The sequence below is a fragment of the Diachasma alloeum genome, unplaced genomic scaffold (assembly GCF_001412515.2).
Source record: "Diachasma alloeum isolate Michigan unplaced genomic scaffold, Dall2.0 Dall_scaffold_00181, whole genome shotgun sequence".
Lineage (NCBI taxonomy): Eukaryota > Metazoa > Arthropoda > Insecta > Hymenoptera > Braconidae > Diachasma > Diachasma alloeum.
In genome coordinates, this window is record NW_021680347.1 from 2,165,968 (window position 1) to 2,187,237 (window position 21,270).

Here is a 21,270-nt window from a genome sequence, read left to right on the forward strand (position 1 = left end):
TTAATTTCGTCGTATGAAACCGGCGGTAGATCTTTAATTCTATCACTTCTCCTAGGGTTTACTTGAGAAGGGGCTATTTCTTTATCGGATGTTAGAGGACACGTCTGTACAGTCGCCTGGATTATCCTCATCCATCAACTCTACTCGGCTGTGCATCTCTTGTGGTGTTTCACCACCTTCAAGCTCGCGAGGCGTCTCCCCTATTGAATGGGTGTTTTTATTTTCATTGCCCCTCATAGAGGGTCTCGATTCTACAAAATCGAGTTCATCAACAATGACGTCCCTCACAACAGCAAATTTTGCTCTTTCATTGTCCCACACTTTATATCCATTCGGTTCGTATCCAACTAGGATACCTTTCCATGATTTCTCATCAAATTTTCCTTTTGTAATTTTATCATGGACATAGACAGTTGAACCGAATATTTTTAAATATTTGAATTCTGGCTTCTTATCATGCCACATTTCAAATGGTGTCTTTTCACACTTCAATGCTTTGGTTGGTGATATATTTATTAGGTAAGTAGCAGTAAGAACTGCTTCTTCCCAAAATTCCTTTTCTAAACACGCCCCAACCACCATTGCTCTTGCTTTTTCCGTTATGGTTCTCACCATACGTTCAGCCACGCCATTTAATTGTGGGGTTCTAGGGACCGTCAAGTGATAACTAATGCCTCGCTCTGTACAGTAGTCCTTCATCTCATTCGACAAATATTCCCGCCCGTTATCGCAATATAAATTTACTAATTTTGAATTGAATTTAGCTTCGCTTTTAGCGACGAAGTCTTTAAACACATTGAAAACTTTTGATTTATATTTAATTAAATATGAAACGCAATAATGAGTATATTGATCGATAAACAAAACAAAATAATTCTTTTCGTTCACCGTAGGAGGAGTGATAGGCCCCGCGACATCTGAGTGGACTATAAACAACGGCCTTTTGACATGTTCTCTATTCTTTTCTTTATTAAACGGCAATCTCGACTGTTTCCCTTTTACGCATGCTTCGCAAAGCTTCTCATCCGGTATTACTGAATCTAAGCTCGCGATATCTTGGAACATGCCTTTCGATTTTAATTCTAGGAATTTTTGCTTTCCAATGTGTCCTAATCGTTGATGCCACAATTGATAATTTGTTTTCCTACTCGCGGCGTTGACTGCTTTTAAATTTATCCCGAAATTAATAGTAATTAAGTTTCGATTTGACTCACCACATATGACCATCTTACCCTCTTTCATCACCCTGACGCCATTTTGATCAAATATGATCGAATATCCCGCTGCTTGCATTTTGGCAACGGATAGCAAATTGTTTGGTAGCTCTGGGCAGTATAGGACGTCCTCCAGCGTTCCGTTAATGCCCTGATTGCTGATCACCTTCAGGTTCCCCTGCTTTGTCGCCGTGATGAACTGATTATTTTTAGCCACTGCGATTTTTATTGGTCTAGCTAATTATTTGAAATCCGTCGCTAAATCCGCTCTATTTATGATGTGATCAGTTGCTCCGGAGTCCAGGATGAAAGATATTTAATTGTACTTCAGGCAAATGTTCTCCTGCCATGAATGCGAAACTCGAAATTGCATTGGCTTCCCTTGGCTCTTCTGCTTCTGCTGTGTGAGCGGTTGATCTCTTCTTGTCACTTAGTCTCGGTTTGGTGTGTCTTCTGAAGAAACAATTGGCCATCACATGTCCTCGCTTGCCACAGTTGTGGCATGTCACAAATTTCCTTGGATTCTTCATTTTATTTTGGATATAATTATGTGGCCTTGAAGTATGTTGTTTTCCACTGTGCACTTCCACATTCAACACTTTAGCACTTGTGTCTTGCAGCTCCTGACGCCTTTTTGTTTCGAAGTCTAGTAATTTGGATTTTATATCTGCGAGAGTTAGGAGATCTGGTGACAATTGTTCAATGGCAGTCACTATGTTGTCGTATGAGCTCGGTAAGGTCAGTAGCACATGGGCTACTTTATCTTTCTCGCTTAAAGTACCTCCAGCAGCCACGAATTCTTCGAATAATTCGTCCAGCTCGGAAAAATGCTTCATCAGGGTGGTATCACCCTTCAACTTAAAAGTGAGCATTTTCTTCCTGATTGCCATTTCAGACGCTAAACTTTTTCGTGCATACGTAGCATCGAGTCTTTCCATCATTTCTTTAGCCGTTTCCTCCTTTTTAGCAAAATGTAAAAAGGAGTCTGCTAAGTTTGCCACTATAGCACCTTTTGCAGTATTTTCAGCTTTCTGCCACTCATCTTTTCCGGTTTTTGGGGGCTCCGTTTCGAGTACTTTAATTACTCCTAATTCCGTCAATAAATACTCAATCCGCGTTTTCCATATGTTGTATCGTTCCCCATTAAACGGTTTAATGTTGCGATTCAATTTATCCATTTTCTTTAATTTTAATTTTCTACTATTGAATCACTGCTTATTAATTAATTTCACACACACACACACACTTCGTGTTATCCTGGGCCCATAACCTATTAGATTATGGAGTTTAAAATAAGAAACACCTTTTGTCTATATGAACACTTTAATTGAAAAATCTCAAAGACTCTACACAGTCAAGAGGCACTTCACAGTATGAATATCTACAAGAGACTAAAGATAGTTGCTAGTGAGGCCCAGGGTTAATGTAGACCTAGGAGGGCAATATAATTTCCACCCCCTGAAGCAACGCTCGGTCTTTCCTTCTTGATCCCGCCTGGTCGCCAGATGTACTTGCGGGAAAAACCCACATTTGGGAAAAACCCATCAGTAAAACTCCCGAAAGGACTTTTCCCCATTTTACAATCTCAAGGAGGACCCCATAGCAATATTAAGCAATAAACCTTTCCTTAACATAAAATAACTTTGGGAGAGTGAATTTTGGTCTCGGGGAAATCCCGAAAATCCAACAGAAGTTTCTAAAAAACTATAGTAGTTTTTAGAACGACATATTTTCAAAAATTCCTAAAAAAACAAATTATTTCGGACAGATGAATTATTTTTTCCCATGTGAAATGAAATTGCCCATGACGTGACGTTGCCGGAAACTCGTTAGACGCGTCCGGGCAGTGTAGAGTGAATTCGGCAACGCTAAAGTCTGGATAAAACGGCGAGGAATCCGCGCGGAGGTGACAAATCGCAGGGTCGCGTTTGGTGACCAGACTAGGGTTAAGATTAGGGATGTAACGGATAAAGCTGACCGGTCAGTTTACCGTCATTTTACACGTAAATTACACGAAGGCCAATTACTGACCATCTGTGGTCCGAAAAAAATGACGGTATTCCGCATCACAAAAATGACAAAAAAGCATCTTGACGGTCATTTTACATCTAGATAGAGCCAGGCGATTTTTCTCCTCCTAATTAGTTTCACATTCGCAACATTCATCATGTTACCGTATTACTTTGAACTTCGGCTCCCAGACTGAGCCTTGGACCCCAGAACTCCAAAGGAAATTCCAAATTTTAGTAAGAGATAGCCTACTTTGGGCCCCATATGCTTGAGAGAGTTCTTTAATTAGTTGTTAAAAGAGCAGATTTACGAAATCATTTATGCAATGAAAAATTTTATACGGCTGTTTTACTAGAACTGAACTTTATAGATTCTATGATAATAATAAATAAAAAAATTCTACGAAACTTTTCTGATTTTTTGGCATCTCCATACTAAGGTAATATTCACTAAATTTTCGATTTCCGTTTCGGCGTTATTCATAATTTTATTCGAATTTCTGAAAAAATTCATGAAAAAAGTGAAATAAAAATGACCGAGTACAAAAATGACGGTCAGGTTACATGTAAATAGACGATTTTTCAGCATAAATGACAATGAGAAAAATTACTGACGATTGGATAAGTTGACCGGTCAGTTTGCATCACGAGATATGCGTCAAGTCAAAAATGGTCCGAAAACGGAAAATTTACAACTGACTTGACGCATGTCAAAAACTACCGTCATTTTAAATCCCTAGTTAAGATGAAGACATTAGTATGAATATTGTTTCAATTTTACAATTTAAGTGAGAGCGATAAATACTTTCTTTTCAAAAGATACCCAAGGAGTCAATCTAGTGTTGACGTTGGGGTAGAAATGATTTTTCTGTTACAGCAAATTTGAATCGCCCAGATTATTTGGTTATTTCATGGATGTTTCCCCTTTATCCATAAATGCCTATACTATATTCCTCGCTATATTCGACGAACTTTCACTATTAAGAATGTTTATGCAAAATCGTAAGTACTTAAAAAATGGATTTTTTAAACTGAGAGATGAAGATATTCCCTTCATTTTTATACAAATTTCAATCCACCAACGCATGTTCATTATTTAGAAATGAAATAGACAAAATGCACCAAATGCATGCGCTAACCTGCGCTTATATGGGATCGAATCATTCAAATATTTCCTCTTTTTGCCCTGGTACCCCAGATTTTTCTCTGGCCATTGAATTCAGTATGATTTTACACATTACCTTCTATTTTTAATTCTATTTTTAGAGTCTTTTAGTGGGCGAATTATCAATTTGAACATAAATTTCATAACAGCCCGTGTATCGGGAAAAATTAGTTTATTCATTTCTGCCGAGACTATTGCGATTAATTTTTTTTAACGTTAGAAAAGTTAGTTTTATATGTTCTGCTGTCAGCCGAAAAAATTACGGAATTTTCCTTAACCATGAAAAAAAAACACTTTTACCGACAATGGCTAAACATCGTTAATAATACCAAACGGACCTATTGATCAAGAATCACATCACAATTTCTTCGTCCTATCCCTACGAATCTTCGTTTGAATCAAAATTTAATCTTCCTATCTCCAGCACAACGAAGTTGCGACCATACTTGCTGAAAATCGTCAAATCCAGTGACATAACCTGCGACCCGTAGAGTCATAGCACAATAGAGTCAAAATTGAACACTCGATCTCACCCACACCGAGCCCCCCAAATTGATACAATATGTGAGGAATGGATGCGGAGACTCGCAGAGGAAACAAGCCAGGGGGGGGGGGGGGGGGCATGTGGTGGCTATCCGTTGCCGACAGACGGTTGACGGGTTCTCCAATGGGATTCAATGGGATTGAAATACATTGTTGTATACATTACAGTCCATTCGAGAGTTCTATCGACGTTGTTCAACACAGGATAGGCGGCGTGGAGGGAGAGGGAGGAAGGGATCACGGGGAGGGGGCGAGAGAAGCAGTGGCGAGAAGGGGGTCTGGTATTAAGGAGGGAATGGCAACGTAAGGGGAATACAGCAACTGAGTTCGAGGACCTGAATGCAAACCTCTCTCGAGTATAGGCAGACGAAGGCGAATAAGCTATCGTTGAATGCAATGCTCTACCCTCGTATACACAATTTGAAAACGTAGCATTTTACTGATACATATGTACTTGTTATTGCACAAGGAACAATGCTTACGTATCTTGACGAAAGCACAGGAGAGAGGTAGACTTCTCTTCCTCGTCATCGTTCAATGCTTTTACATTTCGCCTTCTATCCCCGAAGTAACGACAACTGCCGGCATATTTCCACTATGGATACTCCCTTTTCCTTCTCAACAGTCCTCGTAGTCTATATAGCCCCCGGGGATTTTAACTTTAAACGAGTATCCACGAATAAGAGTACAAAGAAAAATAAAGAAAGAAAGGAATAATAATAAAAATAAAAATAGGGAAAATAGGGGGGCGGGGAGGAGTTTGTGGATAAAAAAATTCACACACGAGATTTTTTTTTTCTGTGTCGTGGTTTATTTTCGCATACTGAGGGCTTTGGAATTACTAACCACTGGGTATATATTCTGCATTTATCTTTTGCAGGTATAGGAGTGGTTTTAGTGACTGTGAGTGCGGTGGCATGGCGAGTGACCAGTCGAGAAAATTGCGGCAGCTTCTTCGGTTTCACAGGGATCTCGGGAAGGATTCCACCGGCGAGGCCGATGCATCCATACGCGGCCATGATCTATCCGGAATTCCAGTTCAGAACACCACCACCCAGTTACCAGGTAAATATAATTGGGTCGTTTGGCCAGACAGGTTGATTATCCGTTTATTATTTTCTGTAATGTTGGGTATGTTGAGTGTAATTTCGTTCACATTCGTTTCATGATTCTTCAATTTTTCATGGTTTTTTGGATCAATTCTCAACTTTTCAAGAAACCGACGTCGGTGGCCGAGTGGGCTAGACGCAAGTCTAGTGTGCGAAAGGTTGTGAGTTCGATTCCTAGTGGAACCGAATTTTTCAACGGAAGACTCCGGCGAGCGGGAGGTTGCTAATAGAGTAATCGCCTGTACCGACATGAGTTTTCTGTGGTTTCCTATGCTACTCCTATGTTCTATAGGAGTGCGAATACGATACAGTATAGAATCCACAGCCGCATGCATAGGGTTGGATAGAGTGCCGAAATGAGACCCGAAAAAGGGACTCAAAAGGCCGTCAAAAAAAAATTTCAAGAAAAAATAATGATAATAGTAAGGTACATGATACAGTTTCTGATCAGGCGTAGTACACTGAGAGAAAAATCGACATAGTATGACAAAAATAATTTCTTGAATGGAGAACATTGCATGCATATTCGATGAATTCATGGAAGTATTCAGACAAGAAATTGGTACTCTTCAGGCAAAAGGAGGATGATACTGAGCGAAAAAATGATATTTTTTCTGGAAATTAGATAATATTCTTGAAGCAATAAAGCAAGTTTGAGAGAAGAAAAAGATGTTATTGCTTTCCTTCAAACTCATTGCAATTGTGAGCAAGTGATGGCTGTATTTTTGAAATATCGGAAGGTTCTCCCCTGTATAAATTCGGCATTCATTCAATATGAAAGTCTCTGATCCATGATTCACTGAATCGAAGCTTTCAGTATTTTTAGTAATTTTATCATTTTTTGACGCGAAATGAATGATTTTTTGAGGCAAGAAATTGTCACTTTATCGCCAAGTGTTTGTCTTCAAGTCATGAACATTTCACAGGATTTTTGCCCGGTCTGACTCATTATGCGGCATTCTTATCCCAAGCGTTTTCTCCTTAAGAGATGAGATATTTGAAGCAAGAAATTAGTTTTGTGCTATTCTGTCTATATTTCTATCAGTGTACCTGATCATTTGGAATCTCGGTCAGTTTTCTTTTCAAATTTATCGGAAAGATTCATTATCACCCACAGAAAGAATGCTAGTATAAAAATTAACATCGTGTTCTCCTCGTCAAGATCTCATCATGTTGATTACAGCGCTCAAAATGATTAAAAGAAAATTTATATGAACAGGCAAATGATCGGAAATGAGGTGCTGATTCTGTTAAAATAAATATGAAAGGGAAAATTGAAGAAAGAGCGCGACGTGATTGAGAAGAAAGTGAAATGTAGAAATCCCCTAGCTGTCAGAAAAATGTCAAATCTTAGAAATCTTTAATGCCTAAAGGAGGTTAGGCGGTGTTTGAGGTGAATTTGAGAGTGAATTTCTGTGGTTCCCGGTAGCTTAGTCGGTAAGAGTGCCCGGCGCGTATCTGGGAGACCCGGGTTCGATTCCCGGCTGGGTGAAGCGGAAATTTTTTCTCTCTGAATTCTAATTCTCTTAGAATTTTTCATCATCATAAGATGATTTTATGCTAATCCTGAATTCCGACCTCATTCATAAAGCAAAACGCCGATCAGGAACTGTCTCCAAGATCAATTTATTTGAAAACTCGCTTTCGTAACTTATTTACCAGTTGAAACTAAAATTCTTCTTCATCTTTGATTGAGCCTTCTGCGTTTAGCTGATCAGACGTATCATCTTTACCCCTAAAAGGGAATTCTAAGGATGAAACCGTTGATTTCACGACGCTCCCCAAATTCTTTTGCATTTCTTATTCATTTGGCGAAAAGCTGACACTTTTTTAAAGGAAAAAACTACATTCAAATGGACACACTCTCAGCGGAATAAACCGAAGAAAAAAATGCAAAATAAAGAAAAAATGAAATCTTGTGATATTAGACGACTTGAACTCGCGCCCAATTAGGATATTTTTCAAGTTTCTCTGAAGCTGTATGTGACACATATAATGAATGAATTTTTTACGCTTTCGGATCTACGATTGTTGATTTTCAACATTCGGCTTTACCTCATCCCATTGAAAGCGCGTTCATTGGACTGTAGTTTTTTGTTTAAAAAAGTCTCAGCATTTTGATAAAAAAATAAAACATTCAAAAAAGTTTCGGAAATGTTGTACAATTGACGATTTTATTCTTAAAACTCTGTTTTTAGATAGGAGGAATTAAAAATCATTATTATTATTTTTTTGGAAAAGTTGAGAATTGTTTCGAAAAAAAATATTTCAAAAATTTTCTATACAAAACATATTTCTTAGTGTAAAAAAATATTTAAATATTAAGAGCGCATATCTCGGAATGGCATGGGAAGTAATAATTCGAAGTAATAATTCGAAGAGGTGAATACCTCTTCCATGAAAAATCAGTCAACCCCTGCTCCTCACCCACTTCAAAGTAAACGATGATTTTGGACAAGGTCTGATTTTTTTTTCAACTTTTTTCTATAGCCCTTATGGAAGATATGATTTTTTGGGATTTTCCGGTTTTTCCACACAACTCGTGTTCTAATCGACCGATTTCGATTTTTAAGCACCAAAATGTGCTTGTTTCCGTCACTTTTGAAAAATTATTATGATTGAAATTGTTATGTTATGAGTGAAATTCGTTTTTCAACCCTTACATGTCGGCAATGATGAATTTTTGGACAAATAAAAAATTGAAAAATTTGAATTTTATCGATTACGTCAAGTTTATTTTTCTTAATTTTTCGGTCCGGCATTCTCATTATTAAAATAGGTGCTTTGAACCATATCGGAAGTTGGGCAATGATTTATATCCATTTTATTTTAAATTTTATTGCTCAAATTTCCTGTTTTTCGTTGGAAATCTAGATACATGAACTAATTGAATGAACATTTTTCAAAAGTATAATTAAGATTAGTAGAAACGTTTTCTGAAAACAGGGAAATTTTCAACGAAAAAATTGAAGTTGAGATTTTTTAAACGATCGATTAATCGACTGATCAGTGATGAATTTGCTACATTTTTTTTTAGAATTTACGAAACTGTCATAGTTTAAGAAAAATGCATGGTTGAATTTTTTTTCTGTACACTTCTGTTTTTTTTATTCCAAGGGAATTTTTCATACTCATGATGGATTCATCATCAATGGTAAATTAAGTTATCATAAGAAGAAAAAAATTGGGGGTCCATTTTGCTCTACCCTCCCCGATTCTCTGTCATTTAAAGAAAAGAGAAGGAAATTTTTCTAATTTGATTCATTAGAATTTTTGTATTATTTGAATAGTCAAAAAATTGGAATCTTCAATTCGAATTTCGAATTGAATTTCACATTCAATTCATTCATTATTTGCACACCTTTACTGAAAAATCGTCAGCAACATCAATTAAATTATAGCTAAAAAAAATACTTTTCATGTTTCTTTAATTAATTCAAGAGATGACATAATCAATTTTCGTATATCAAACCTATATTGATATAATATTAGAAATTTAAATGAACAGTAGTCTTAGTCATAGCATGGATAAGAGAATAAAATAAAAATACCAAAAATAGAGAATCCATTCGGCAGTGAATTGCCAATTTGTTAGCAACAAGAACAAAATTTATTCATAAAAAATGCGATTATCCATTGATATATTAAAAAAAATGAGTGATGTTTACTTTAACAGGCGAGCATGCAAGAGTACAGGCTCCGGCTTTTGCTGCTGGACAGACTCCAACCAACGTCGTCACCACCACCTACCTACAGATCTAATACAGCGAGTATAATAGCACCGTGTACAACACGTGAAAGCCGACCACCGAGTTACTGTGGTCGTGCTAATGTCACTCCAAATGCAACACTGGCGCCGTCCAAGAAGGACGCTAATCTCGTTAGAATTGTACAAACTGAGTCTGAGCCAGTGATACTCAGTGGTGATCAAACACCACCCGTGCAGGCCGCGGTTGAGGTACTCGCTCATCTGTAATTGATTCAGAAAACAAGAGAAACAGTTTTTTGTGGAAATGTTTGAGGTTCAACTTTTGGCATTGGATGAAATCGATTGCACTGTGGTTTCCACTGTGCGTCAATATCGAAAATTGCTTATCGACGAGTTCCATTGAATGCCAAATCAATCGCAGATAAAAAAGCAATCAATCGCAGGAATTAATGCCGTCGAATAAATTTCAAAATCTTGACCGAGAAATGCAAAATCACTGAAATGAAAGTTCACTTCACATCAGCCTCAGCCCGGATGTAAGTAATTGTGTGTCACATTGGAGAACATGATGTGTTCAAGGGGGGAGCGAGGGACATTTGTTATTCTTCACTCCTTGGACGACGATTTAACGCTACGTTGTCCTTAACTTGCCGCTGCACACTGTAGATAGGGATACAAACTTACGCTCTTCCGTAAATTTTTTCGATGTTATACATTGCTCGTTGCGCTTCTTACCAGTGGGCTTTTTCTTCCTTCCGTTGTGTGTCACAGCTTCAACGTCATTGTTCTATTTATTCTGTTCTGGTGAAATAGGCTCTTGAAATAGAGGAAAGTTTATCACACGGAGATGAATTTTTAGGGAAAAATTCTCGTGAAAATTGCTTTTAATTTTGAAATGGATAATTATGAACGTGGGATATCAGCCATAATGAGGAAAAGTGAATACAAATTTCGTATATCGTTTCTTAAAGCTTCTATCCTCCCACTTACTATAACATAGTCGATTAGTAACAGAAAATTAGTTACTGAATCAGTATAATATGCTACATAATTAATATACTCCACATCCACTGTTTACAAATTTTTGGCTAAAATGTCTGGTGCACTTGTTGGAAATTTTTATCACATTATGGTTTCACTTAAATTCATAATTTGTAATTAAGAGTTTCATGTAAAATCCATGAAAACTGTAAATTTCAGTTGAATATATTCTTGAATTTTCGATTAATTAATAGTTCAGTGTAATATCGTACTGTGATTCATATTGTGATAAACAATTCAAGTACATTGGGAAACTCTCACCATCCTGCTACTCAAAAATATGGAATTCCATTAAATTTTCAGTTAAATGTGAAATTTCATGATTGGTTTTTTCCTCTCAATTAAATTCAGTGTCGCTGTCCTGAATATATCTAGACATGTGTCCATGAAATTTCAATTTTTGGTCATGTCACTTTTTTTTGTTTGCCGAAATATCCCACGATTCGACCAGAAATTTTTTTGAATTTTTCCCTCTCCGGATACTCGTAGCTGATGTAAATTCTTGAAATTTTCGGTCTTTTATTTCCCTTCTATGATACGAGGTAAACGAGAATAATATCACTGGATTCCAGTATGTAAAAAGAAGAGTGACACTCGTGATCTGCGTTTGATTCTGGCCCCAGTGACTTTTTTAATCGTATTTCAACCCCCTTCCAATGTATTTGGGTATCGGAATGGGGTCATCGATGCTGCCGGGTGGGACTTGAAACATTTTTGCGATAAAAATTCGATATAGCAGCCAATATCGAGCGTGTTCTCCAACGTGTAAAATACCATGTGCAAATATGTGAAATATTGTTCATGCATGTTTGACAAATGAATGCAGTTTTTTCGGTTTTAATTATTTTTGCTCTTCATTAAATCGATGAATACATTTCGATTAAAGTGGCCAGTGTATTATACACATGTCCTTTCATTTTTAACGGTTCGTTGTATCTGAGGGATTTACTGAATAAATTCCAAACAGTGATAATTGGAACAGATATGCGGAATGGACAAGAGGCCTGGTTATTCGGGACCCCGAGTGTGCAATTAAAAAGCGTGAAAAAGAATTTTATGGTACGATACATGGCCAATGGTAATGCAGTGATTATATTTTTTCATTCTCAATGTTTAAATTATACAAACTCACTCGGCGGACCGCGTAATACCCACGTCCTCTCGATTTTTAAAGTCACACTTTCTTTCCACGTTTTATATACATTCTGTAAATAGAGGTCTTGTGGCTGATAATGAGTTTTTTTTCCTTCTGCGTAAATGTTTGGATAGAGTGTGTGGCTTGGTGTGAGAATGAGTTATTCAAATGCGGTGGACTCTTTGGGCGGTACTCAGTGGATTGCATATTTTGTCGAGTTGAAAAAAAAAATTAACATCAATGTCGAGTGACAATTTAAATTTCAATGTGGGCGAAGACTTTTAATGCAATTCTTGAGAAGAATTGCGCATGACGAGAGCCTCTGTTTCTCTGACACCTCTGTGAAGAACGTGAGAAGGAGGTCAGCGAGATAAGGACCAGTGTTGCTAACGTCGTTTTGATGTTTTCATAATTTCGAGGGTTTTATGACAAGAAAGCCTAACGAGAGAGGAGATGACAATCTTTCACTCGGTGTCGTTTCCACTCCAACAATTGTTCTTGTAGAATCATGATGACACTGGAAATGGGTATTTCTCAGTTGGGTTCTAGTATTTGGAACGAGTGTGAATGTTTCTCCAAGTGCCTGGTTTTCTATTATTTCGAATTCAGAAATGGATGTATCTGCGCTATGGCATGCAATTATTTTTATAAGAGCCGTTTTTGTTTGTAAGCCAACGTGCGACGCTTGGCTCATGCTCGTTCAATGGCGATAAAAATGAATGTTTTATATGTCCGGGTAGTTTTACGATACAGTTGTCTGTGGAATACGATGCCCTATGATACCAAACTCGCAATGCATTCGTGATACGGAGTTATGATTTATGAATGTAAGTCTTGGGTTAAGTCATTGAATCGAGTTTAAGTAGTTCTATGATGATGGCGGAAAATTTGTATATTGATGAGAATGATTGAAATATATATTTATCTTACTAGTCGTGAGATTTCTTCACAACTTGATTATTTGTTTTCATTAATTGCCCTTCATGTTGTCTGTTTTTTTTTCAAACTTCAACAACGATATAGCATTTTCTCCATTAAACGAAATATACGCTAGCTGCCTACCGCCGATTGCGCCGCTTCTGGCAGAAAATTACAAATTGTAGGCGCATAAAACAAATAATAGAACCTTAGTTTTTTGCAAAATTCATGCTCTGATCACGGAAAGGCTGCATATCCACTGCCTGGAATCCACATCAAATTGTATAAATTTTTCAGTCGTTTTTACTTTGAATGATATAAGTCGCTTGTCTATTTGAAGGTTTAGTTTGAATTCAACATTGAAGAGACGGAGTTATGAAGTTGGTCATTAACACAACCAAAGTTGCCAAAAAACGCCAGTAAGAAGGCATTACTCATTCCCTTAATCAGATTAGCAGCTAGGGTATTGCACATAACGGAGTCTCTTCATTTTTTAACACATTGATGTTTTGTATTAAGATCTGGACAAAAAAAATACTGGAAAAATTACTCTGCAGCAGGGTAAATTGGGTTCATTTTGACGGATTCGAAAAAATTCAGGTCCCAATACTAAAAATTTAGCTGCAGAATATAGGAATTTTTCTCTTCTTCAAATTTATTGCGTACTGTCCTTCGCAGCAAAATTTCCGGTGCTGAAACTTGCATTTTTCCGGGTCCTTCGACATGAATCTATTTTACCGTACTACACACAGTATTGCTTCCTGTATTTTTTTCCATGTTGTCTACAAAGATTGTAATCCTGACATTTGAACTACACGATATACATATTGAATTCTACTAGATCTAACCAACCTAATTACACATTATGCAATTTGAATTCCACATTGTATAGTTGAATTTTCACTGCTAAAAATTTTTCTTTGAAATTTGCGGTAAACTTTTTGTAAATTTTTATTCAATTTAATTGCCACTGAAATTTCAAGGAATTGAGTCAATAAAAAATCGGAATTTCGTGGAAAAATCAAGGAGAACTGTAAATTTCTGTTCTATTTTTCCCTGAAAATAAACAGAAAACTAGAATATTGCGGTAAATATATTCTGGAATTTTCAGGACAGTGACACTGAATGCGATTTAGGGGGGAAAAATCATAAAATTTGAGATTTCACTGAAAATTCAATGTAATTTGACACTGAAAATTCATATTAGATTGGAAATTCAAATAAATTAAGGAATTCTCGTTTTTATGCTGTTTAAAATTCTGGAATTTGACTAAATTTTCAATGAAACCTGAAATTTCATGATTTTTTTCCCTAAATCGTATTCAGTGCCACTGAAAATTAGTAATCAACTGGCCATGAAATTTCATTTTTTTTCTAACAGTGTTGTCAACATTTAATTTTACGTGTGCAATTCAACAGCTATAATTTGAGTATGATTATTATGCATTTTGCGATTTTCTTGAATTGCACACACTTGAAGTTTAAATTAAACAATATGCAGTTGCGAATGGACAATGTGTTATTGGAATCGTACATTATCATTTTGTAGAATTCAACATGTATATTGTGTATAGTAGGCTCTCATTATAATTATACAAATGGGGGTTCCAAGACAATGAATTGCCTACCCACACTTACACTGCAATTTCTGGGAATCTTGAGAGGATGAGAAACAAAATTCGAATCCCATAAGATTCAGGAAAAAATCGTACTATTTACATTTCAGAGAACGCGTTGATCTTCGAACAAATCGATATGAGGGGAAACAAGAGTTTACGATAATTTGAAAATAGAGATTACAATTTTGGCAGACGACGAGTTAATGTAAACCATCACATGACTTAACGATACTTAACCGAGGACTAGAATGTTCGAAAAATGCAGCCAATTTTGTGAAACTTTTTTTCACATATTATTTACTTCATTCAGGCACCCCTTGCCAAGTTTCAGAAACCCCAGGTTCAGAACAATAACAAAAATGAATTTCAAAGTTGCTGCCTGTATATGCGGTTAAATGGGTCATCGATAATTTCAGTATTTTTTCCACGTTGCCGACTGGTCGATAATGTAGGGAAAATGTACGAGTTATCGATGCTCCCATTAACCTCATGTATACGTAGCAACTTTAGAATTCATTTTTGTTGTTGTCCTGAACCTGGGGTTTCTGAAATTTTGCAAGGGGTTCCTAAATGAAATGAACAATATGTAAAAAAAATTCATGAAATTGACTCTATTTTTCGAATATCCTAGTTCTCTCCTGATTATCCTTAAGGATAATTGGGCGAGGAGTAGGACATTAAAAAAATGCAGCCAATTTCATGAATTTTTTTTCACATTTTGTTTAATCCATTTAGTAATCTCTTGCAAAATTTGAGAAACCCCAGAAGTGGGCCAACAACAAAAATGATCTTTAAAGTTGCTGCTTATACATGAGTTTAAAGGGAGCATCGATAACCAGTCGGCAATGTGGAAAAAATACTGAAATTATCGATGACCCATTTAACCTCATGTATAAGCAGCAATTTTAAAAATCATTTTTGTTGTTGCCCAACTTCTGGGATTTCTTCAATTTTGCCAAGAGTGTCTAAGTGGATTCAATAATGTGTGAAAAAAACTTCATAAAATTGGCTGCATTTTTTTACTTCTCGTCTGATTATCCTTAAGGGGTAACAGAAGGCCACAGTTTCATCGAACTTTTCAAACAAATTTCCTTTCCAAAGCACATTGACCTTCATCATGGCCTCTTGTAGATTAATGCGCATCGAATTGTAAAGATGTGGATAACTTTTAACAGGAAATTTGTTCAAAAATTTGCAAAAATAGCGGCATTCTGTTACCCTTTGAAGAATGAAGGGATTTCATCGTATGTAATACGTCCTTTTGAAAGGTAAATGCTGTCGGAGATGGTAGAGCATGCTTTCCACATGACGAGCGCCATCTACCGACGATTTTTTTCACGTAAATTGTTATTGTAGTGGTAAAGTACTTGCGGAAGGTAAAGAAAGCGAAAAACTTAGCTGATAACTTCTCTAAGTTACTGACAATACTCTATGAGTTACCATCATTTGGTACATCACTGTAGTATATCTCGACACTAGGCCGTGAGAGCTGGAATTCTGCGCGTTTAGGGTACCCTAAAAACCTTAAATTTCAAGCAATCAGAGCCATGCTTCCCGATCAGTAATGCAGGGAATCTGGATGCGCGGCTCTGTTTCGTTGAAATTTAAGGTTTTTAAGGTTCCCTAAACACACAGAATTTCAGCCCAGGACATATCGCAACCGAGTTCTGTAATATATATAAGGTAGAAATAGTATGTTTCGTCATTAGGCCGAAAAAAACTTTTCTGGCGAATATGAGTTGGCAGCCGAGCCGAAGGCCGGGGTATGTCGAATGATATTTTTCATCACGCTGTGGCGAAAAGTGAACTTTCCGCCTCATTGTGATGAAAAATATTGTTCGTAACTCGTGAAAAAATGTTTTTTAGCTCGTGGAATTATATCACTCGCCTTCGGCTCGTGATATAAACCTCCCACTCGCCAAAAAACACTTTTTTGCACTCGTTACGAAATATACTATTTCGTGTCACGGGACCTGAAAATTAATATACACACCTCGCCATGGGAAACAGATCACCGTCCCCCACGTGCAAGATTGCCTTCCGAGCCGAAGGCGAGGATGAAGACTCGGGCATGTAATGTACTATTTCATCACGCTGTGACGAGAAGTGAACTTTCCGGCACGCTCCGCGTGCCTAAAAGTCCAATTTCCGCCACATTGTGATGAAAAATATTGTTCGTAACTCGTGAAAAAATGTTTTTTAGCTCGTGGGATTATATCACTCGCCTTCGGCTCGTGATATAAACCTCCCACTCGCCAAAAAACACTTTTTTGCACTCGTTACGAAATATACTATTTCGTGTCACGGGACCTGAAAATTAATATACACACCTCGCCATGGGAAACAGATCACCGTCCCCCACGTGCAAGATTGCCTTCCGAGCCGAAGGCGAGGATGAAGACTCGGGCATGTAATGTACTATTTCATCACGCTGTGACGAAAAGTGAACTTTTCGGCACGCTCCGCGTGCCTAAAAGTCCAATTTCCGCCACATTGTGATGAAAAATATTGTTCGTAACTCGTGAAAAAATGTTTTTTAGCTCGTGGGATTATATCATTCGCCTTCGGCTCGTGATATAGACCTCCCACTCGCCAAAAAACACTTTTTTGCACTCGTTACGAAATACACTATTTTGTCATTCCGGCCGTAAGGCAGCGCTTTACGAACGCTACGAAAAATTGAATTCATATCTATTATGAGACAAAATTGAATTTCAAAAAGGTATTAAATTGACGACTGCACCGGAAATAGAATTAATTTATGATATTCAAACGCCGATTGCAGCAACTATCAAGAGATCAATATTACCTAGAGTGTAATTGAAGTGTTCAATTATTCATCTCCCCAATTGTCTGATGTCTTCTGTCCTTCGTATTATTAATTTGCTCATTTTTTGGAGGATTTCCTCCACCCACTTGAAATCAACCCCAGTGCGATCAAATTACAACGAAATCCTCTGATTAAAAACTCACTCTTTCCCTCTCGCCCTACTTTTATCCTCATACAAATGTTAACTCATTTATATTACCCCGTGGTGGCATTCCGCAGGATTTAATTTGTCTTCTTCTTGGCTGAGTCATGCTTAAATATTTCCCGAGATAAAGTTACCCAGTGGTATGACAGGATAATTGGTAGAGGATGTATTCCTTATGGACCATGGAAACAGAATTAATCCCCGTTGTGATTTGACTAACAGATATTCTTCACTGTGGAACATCACTGAAAAACAGGCTCTACTCGAGGGGAAGAAGGGAGAAGCAAAAAGGAAGCTTTAATGTCAAGTGTATTGCTCAAAAAGAAGGTGAAGTGTAAGATGGAGCAGTCTCATTGTGACTGAGGGCAGGAGGAAAAGCTCGAGAGCGAGCCGCAAAGAGAGGGGACTAGAGCCAGAGGGTGGTAATTTTTCACGGAGGAAAAATTGCAGTTTCTCTTATCTCAGCCTCTAGCTGGATTTCTCCTTTTACGATTACACCTTGTGCTTTAGGAATCGGAGGGTGGAGAGGTCATGGTGCGGGTTGTTAAAGTTTGATTGTGATTTTTTTTTCATTACCGTGAACAAATTTGGTTTCCTGGATATCTTATTTATGAAAAAGGAAATTGTGGATAATTGGAGGCACGTCATGTTGTGCTGATGGACATATACTGAAGCGCATTGCTCTTTTTCATTATGTTCAATCTATCAGATCAATAAAGAACCCCGTGATGGGGAAAAAAATCTTTCTTTTTATTTCCATTAATGAATTAATAGTTGCAAAAGTGCTGAAGACCGCCTAAGGCAGTTTATGTCTATTACTTGAATGTTAAAGGGAAACTATTATGAGTTTTAAAAGTCGCCGGCTATTGGAGTGACATTTCTCATGCATCGAAAATCGTTTATATATGTCTAAAAACGAATAATTAGTGCAGAAAAATTAATTGTTTATTGTTCGTTCATCCCGCAGACGCTTAAAATGTTGAAAGAAGTTCAAGGCCTCCAAATTTTGAGCTACAGAGGTTTTTTCAAAATTTTTAAAAAAATGTGTACAATAATAATGTTGTTTAATATCAAAAATTTGTTTAATATAAAAAATTTGCGCCATTCATGTAGAATAGGCAGAAAAATTATGATTAAAATACTTAAAATATATTTTTGATTCTTTCAGAAATATTATTCCGGCTATTTTACATGAATGGTGTAATTTTTTATAAGAAAATGACCAAATTAGCTGTGTAGACGTTGAATTCCAAAAAACTAATTCGTAATTGTTATTGCACACATTTTTTCAAAAATTTAGAAAAAAACCTCTGTAGCTCAAAAATTGGAGGCCTTGGACTGTTTTCAACATTTGAAGCGTTTGCGGGGCAAACGAACAATAAACAATTTTTTTTTCTGCACTAATTATTCGTTTTTAGACACATATAATCGATTTTTATTGTATGAAAAATCTCATTCCAATAGCCCGCGACTTTTAAAACTCATAGTAGTCTTCCTTAAATTCTGAGTGGATTATTTCAGTGGTCAAAAAATCTCACTTTGGAATTGAAAGGATTTAAATAATTTGTTATAGAGATTTTCAAATTCATAGTTTTCTTTTATTTTTTCTTTTAAGTGTTTTTTATACACTGAATATCTTCATTTCACATTCTTCGAAGGAAACATGGTCCTTTACAAAACAAATTTTCATTTTTTTATTAATTAAACAATAAATAATTCATGTATTGATTGCTTTTCTTTAATCTCTTATTGAAATACTCTCAATTTTATGATGAAATTCTCTTACGATAATTCTTAAATCAACGACGCATTTACAACCACTCGAGTTACAACTAGCGAGGATTTCTTGTTCTGTTCTCTTTGCATTTATATTATCATAATATTTTTTTTGTTTTTTGTTCATCATCGATAGACTTTACTAGCTCCACTTCTTTGGCTTGTGGATTATCTCATTTCTGACTGACCGTATATAATATAAATTATTATTGTAATATTTTTTTTCCATATTGATACGTAACTGTACACATACAATTTATGTACAATTACATATGGAATTATTTTCCCATAAAAAATCGCAATAAAATCTGCAATATTCACAGTCTTGAAAAGAAACAAGAGCAAAAGTAATTAAAAATAAGGATTTATAACACAAAAAAGGACGTGAAAAATGTAGTTGGTAACGGGAATAAATTGAAAGAATCTATTGCAATCCCAGAATTTCTCTAATCGAGGTTCACAGACGTCTACGCAATACTTTCTTTTATTTTACTCTCGTTGTCACTGGATGAGAGTAGTCCCCTTGTGGATTTGAGCCTACTCGAATCCACTTTTGGAGCAATGGAGAAGCGTACAGTTCCAACCCTACACACACACCAATTAGCCTTCCATACCGTTGGAAGGGCAGTGCGAGTGCGAAAAAGAGAATTGCAAAAAAAAATGTTTTTACGAAAAACAAAGAAAGTAAAATCGATGAAAAAGAAAATATTAAAAAAGAGGCAGGAAATGATGGACGATAAATTTTGTCCACAGAAACGTAAAAACTCGATCGGTAGAAATTATTCGCTCGTACACAGACAATTGACCAACTGTCCCGGAGCTATAAAAAAAGAGCAAAAAAATTGTTTTATTTCTTTTTTTCCGTTGAAAAATTCTGGATGACACGGGAGGAAAGAATGGTGAAGAGGTGGGGGCGTTGGCCAATTTATCGTTAATATTTCGCACTCGCACGCTACCTCTTTCGTTTAGGTTCAACCCTTGTGTCTTCGTGCACGTAAAACTATATCGATCCCCTCCATGTTTCCTCATGCGACACACAGTTGTACTTTTAACATTGACGATTTTTATCACGAACCACCCATTATACAATATACATATTCTTATATACATGAACATCAGGTGAATCTTACATGGGAAATCGTTTCATCATTCATTTTTCGTTTTTTTATTATCATTTCAGTGAGATGATCTATTTTTTACACGCGAATAATAACAAACTGATGATATTGTCAGGACGAAGAAAAAATGTATGTGGTAGGAGGGTGGAGATGGAGGGGTGGGAGGAGACTCTAAAATGGAGGGTTTTTAGCCACTGAAACAAGCGTTAATCGGCCGTTGACTCTGTACGTGACAATACTTAATAAATAAACTAATGAAAAATAAATATTATCCCGTGGCAGTTTTTCCTTCTTACACGCAAATATACAAAAGAGACTCTTCCAGCACACTTACAAACAGTTTCTGTCTGTTCACTGTACAATAATAATCCATAATAGTAACAAATAATAACACAATAGTCGCAATTAGTATAGAAAAATTACCCATTATAACCTTATTTACGGTAAGGAAAATTCGTCACGCTCATCTTACATAATGATAATACAAAATAATGTTAAATAGCACTCAAGGTATGACTCGCACATTCTTCTCTGACATTTCGTACCGATGAGAATGAAAATACTGTTGTCAATCAATACATTTTTCATTCTTCTGCAATGAAAAGCTATTTAGAAAATGAGAAAAACAAATAGTAATTTACAAATAAACCAACTCGGCAGTTGATATCCCTCTCCCTCATCCTGAAAATTTGGTTTTCGTTGTTACGTAGGAGAGATCTCTAACTAGGATACTTCAAGCGTTGTCCCAGTACTTCAACTCTTGTTTCGTTTAAGCGCGGTTGAGATTTAATTATTCACGCGTAATTACTCGGGAGCGCTCACACAGTCGGAACTTGTTTACCGCTGTTCTCTTGCGCTTTCTACCAATTCCCTCCTCCTCTCCCTGTTTCACCTGCTCACTGACTCTCTCTCTCTCTCTCTCTCTCTCTCTCTCTCTCT

At 36.6% G+C, this 21,270-nt stretch overlaps 1 protein-coding gene across 1 annotated transcript in view; it reads left to right on the forward strand.

Moving 5' to 3' along the window:
* LOC107046339 overlaps positions 1–12,882 on the forward strand; it is a 32,780-nt gene extending 19,898 nt beyond the window's left edge. The window contains exons 3-4 of the mRNA XM_015268945.1: positions 5,812–5,996; positions 9,717–12,882. Of these exons, the coding sequence (XP_015124431.1) occupies positions 5,812–5,996; positions 9,717–10,016 (485 nt within the window). The 3' untranslated portion in view covers positions 10,017–12,882. The remainder of the gene's footprint in view (positions 1–5,811; positions 5,997–9,716) is intronic.
* The last annotated feature ends 8,388 nt before the right edge of the window (positions 12,883–21,270 follow it).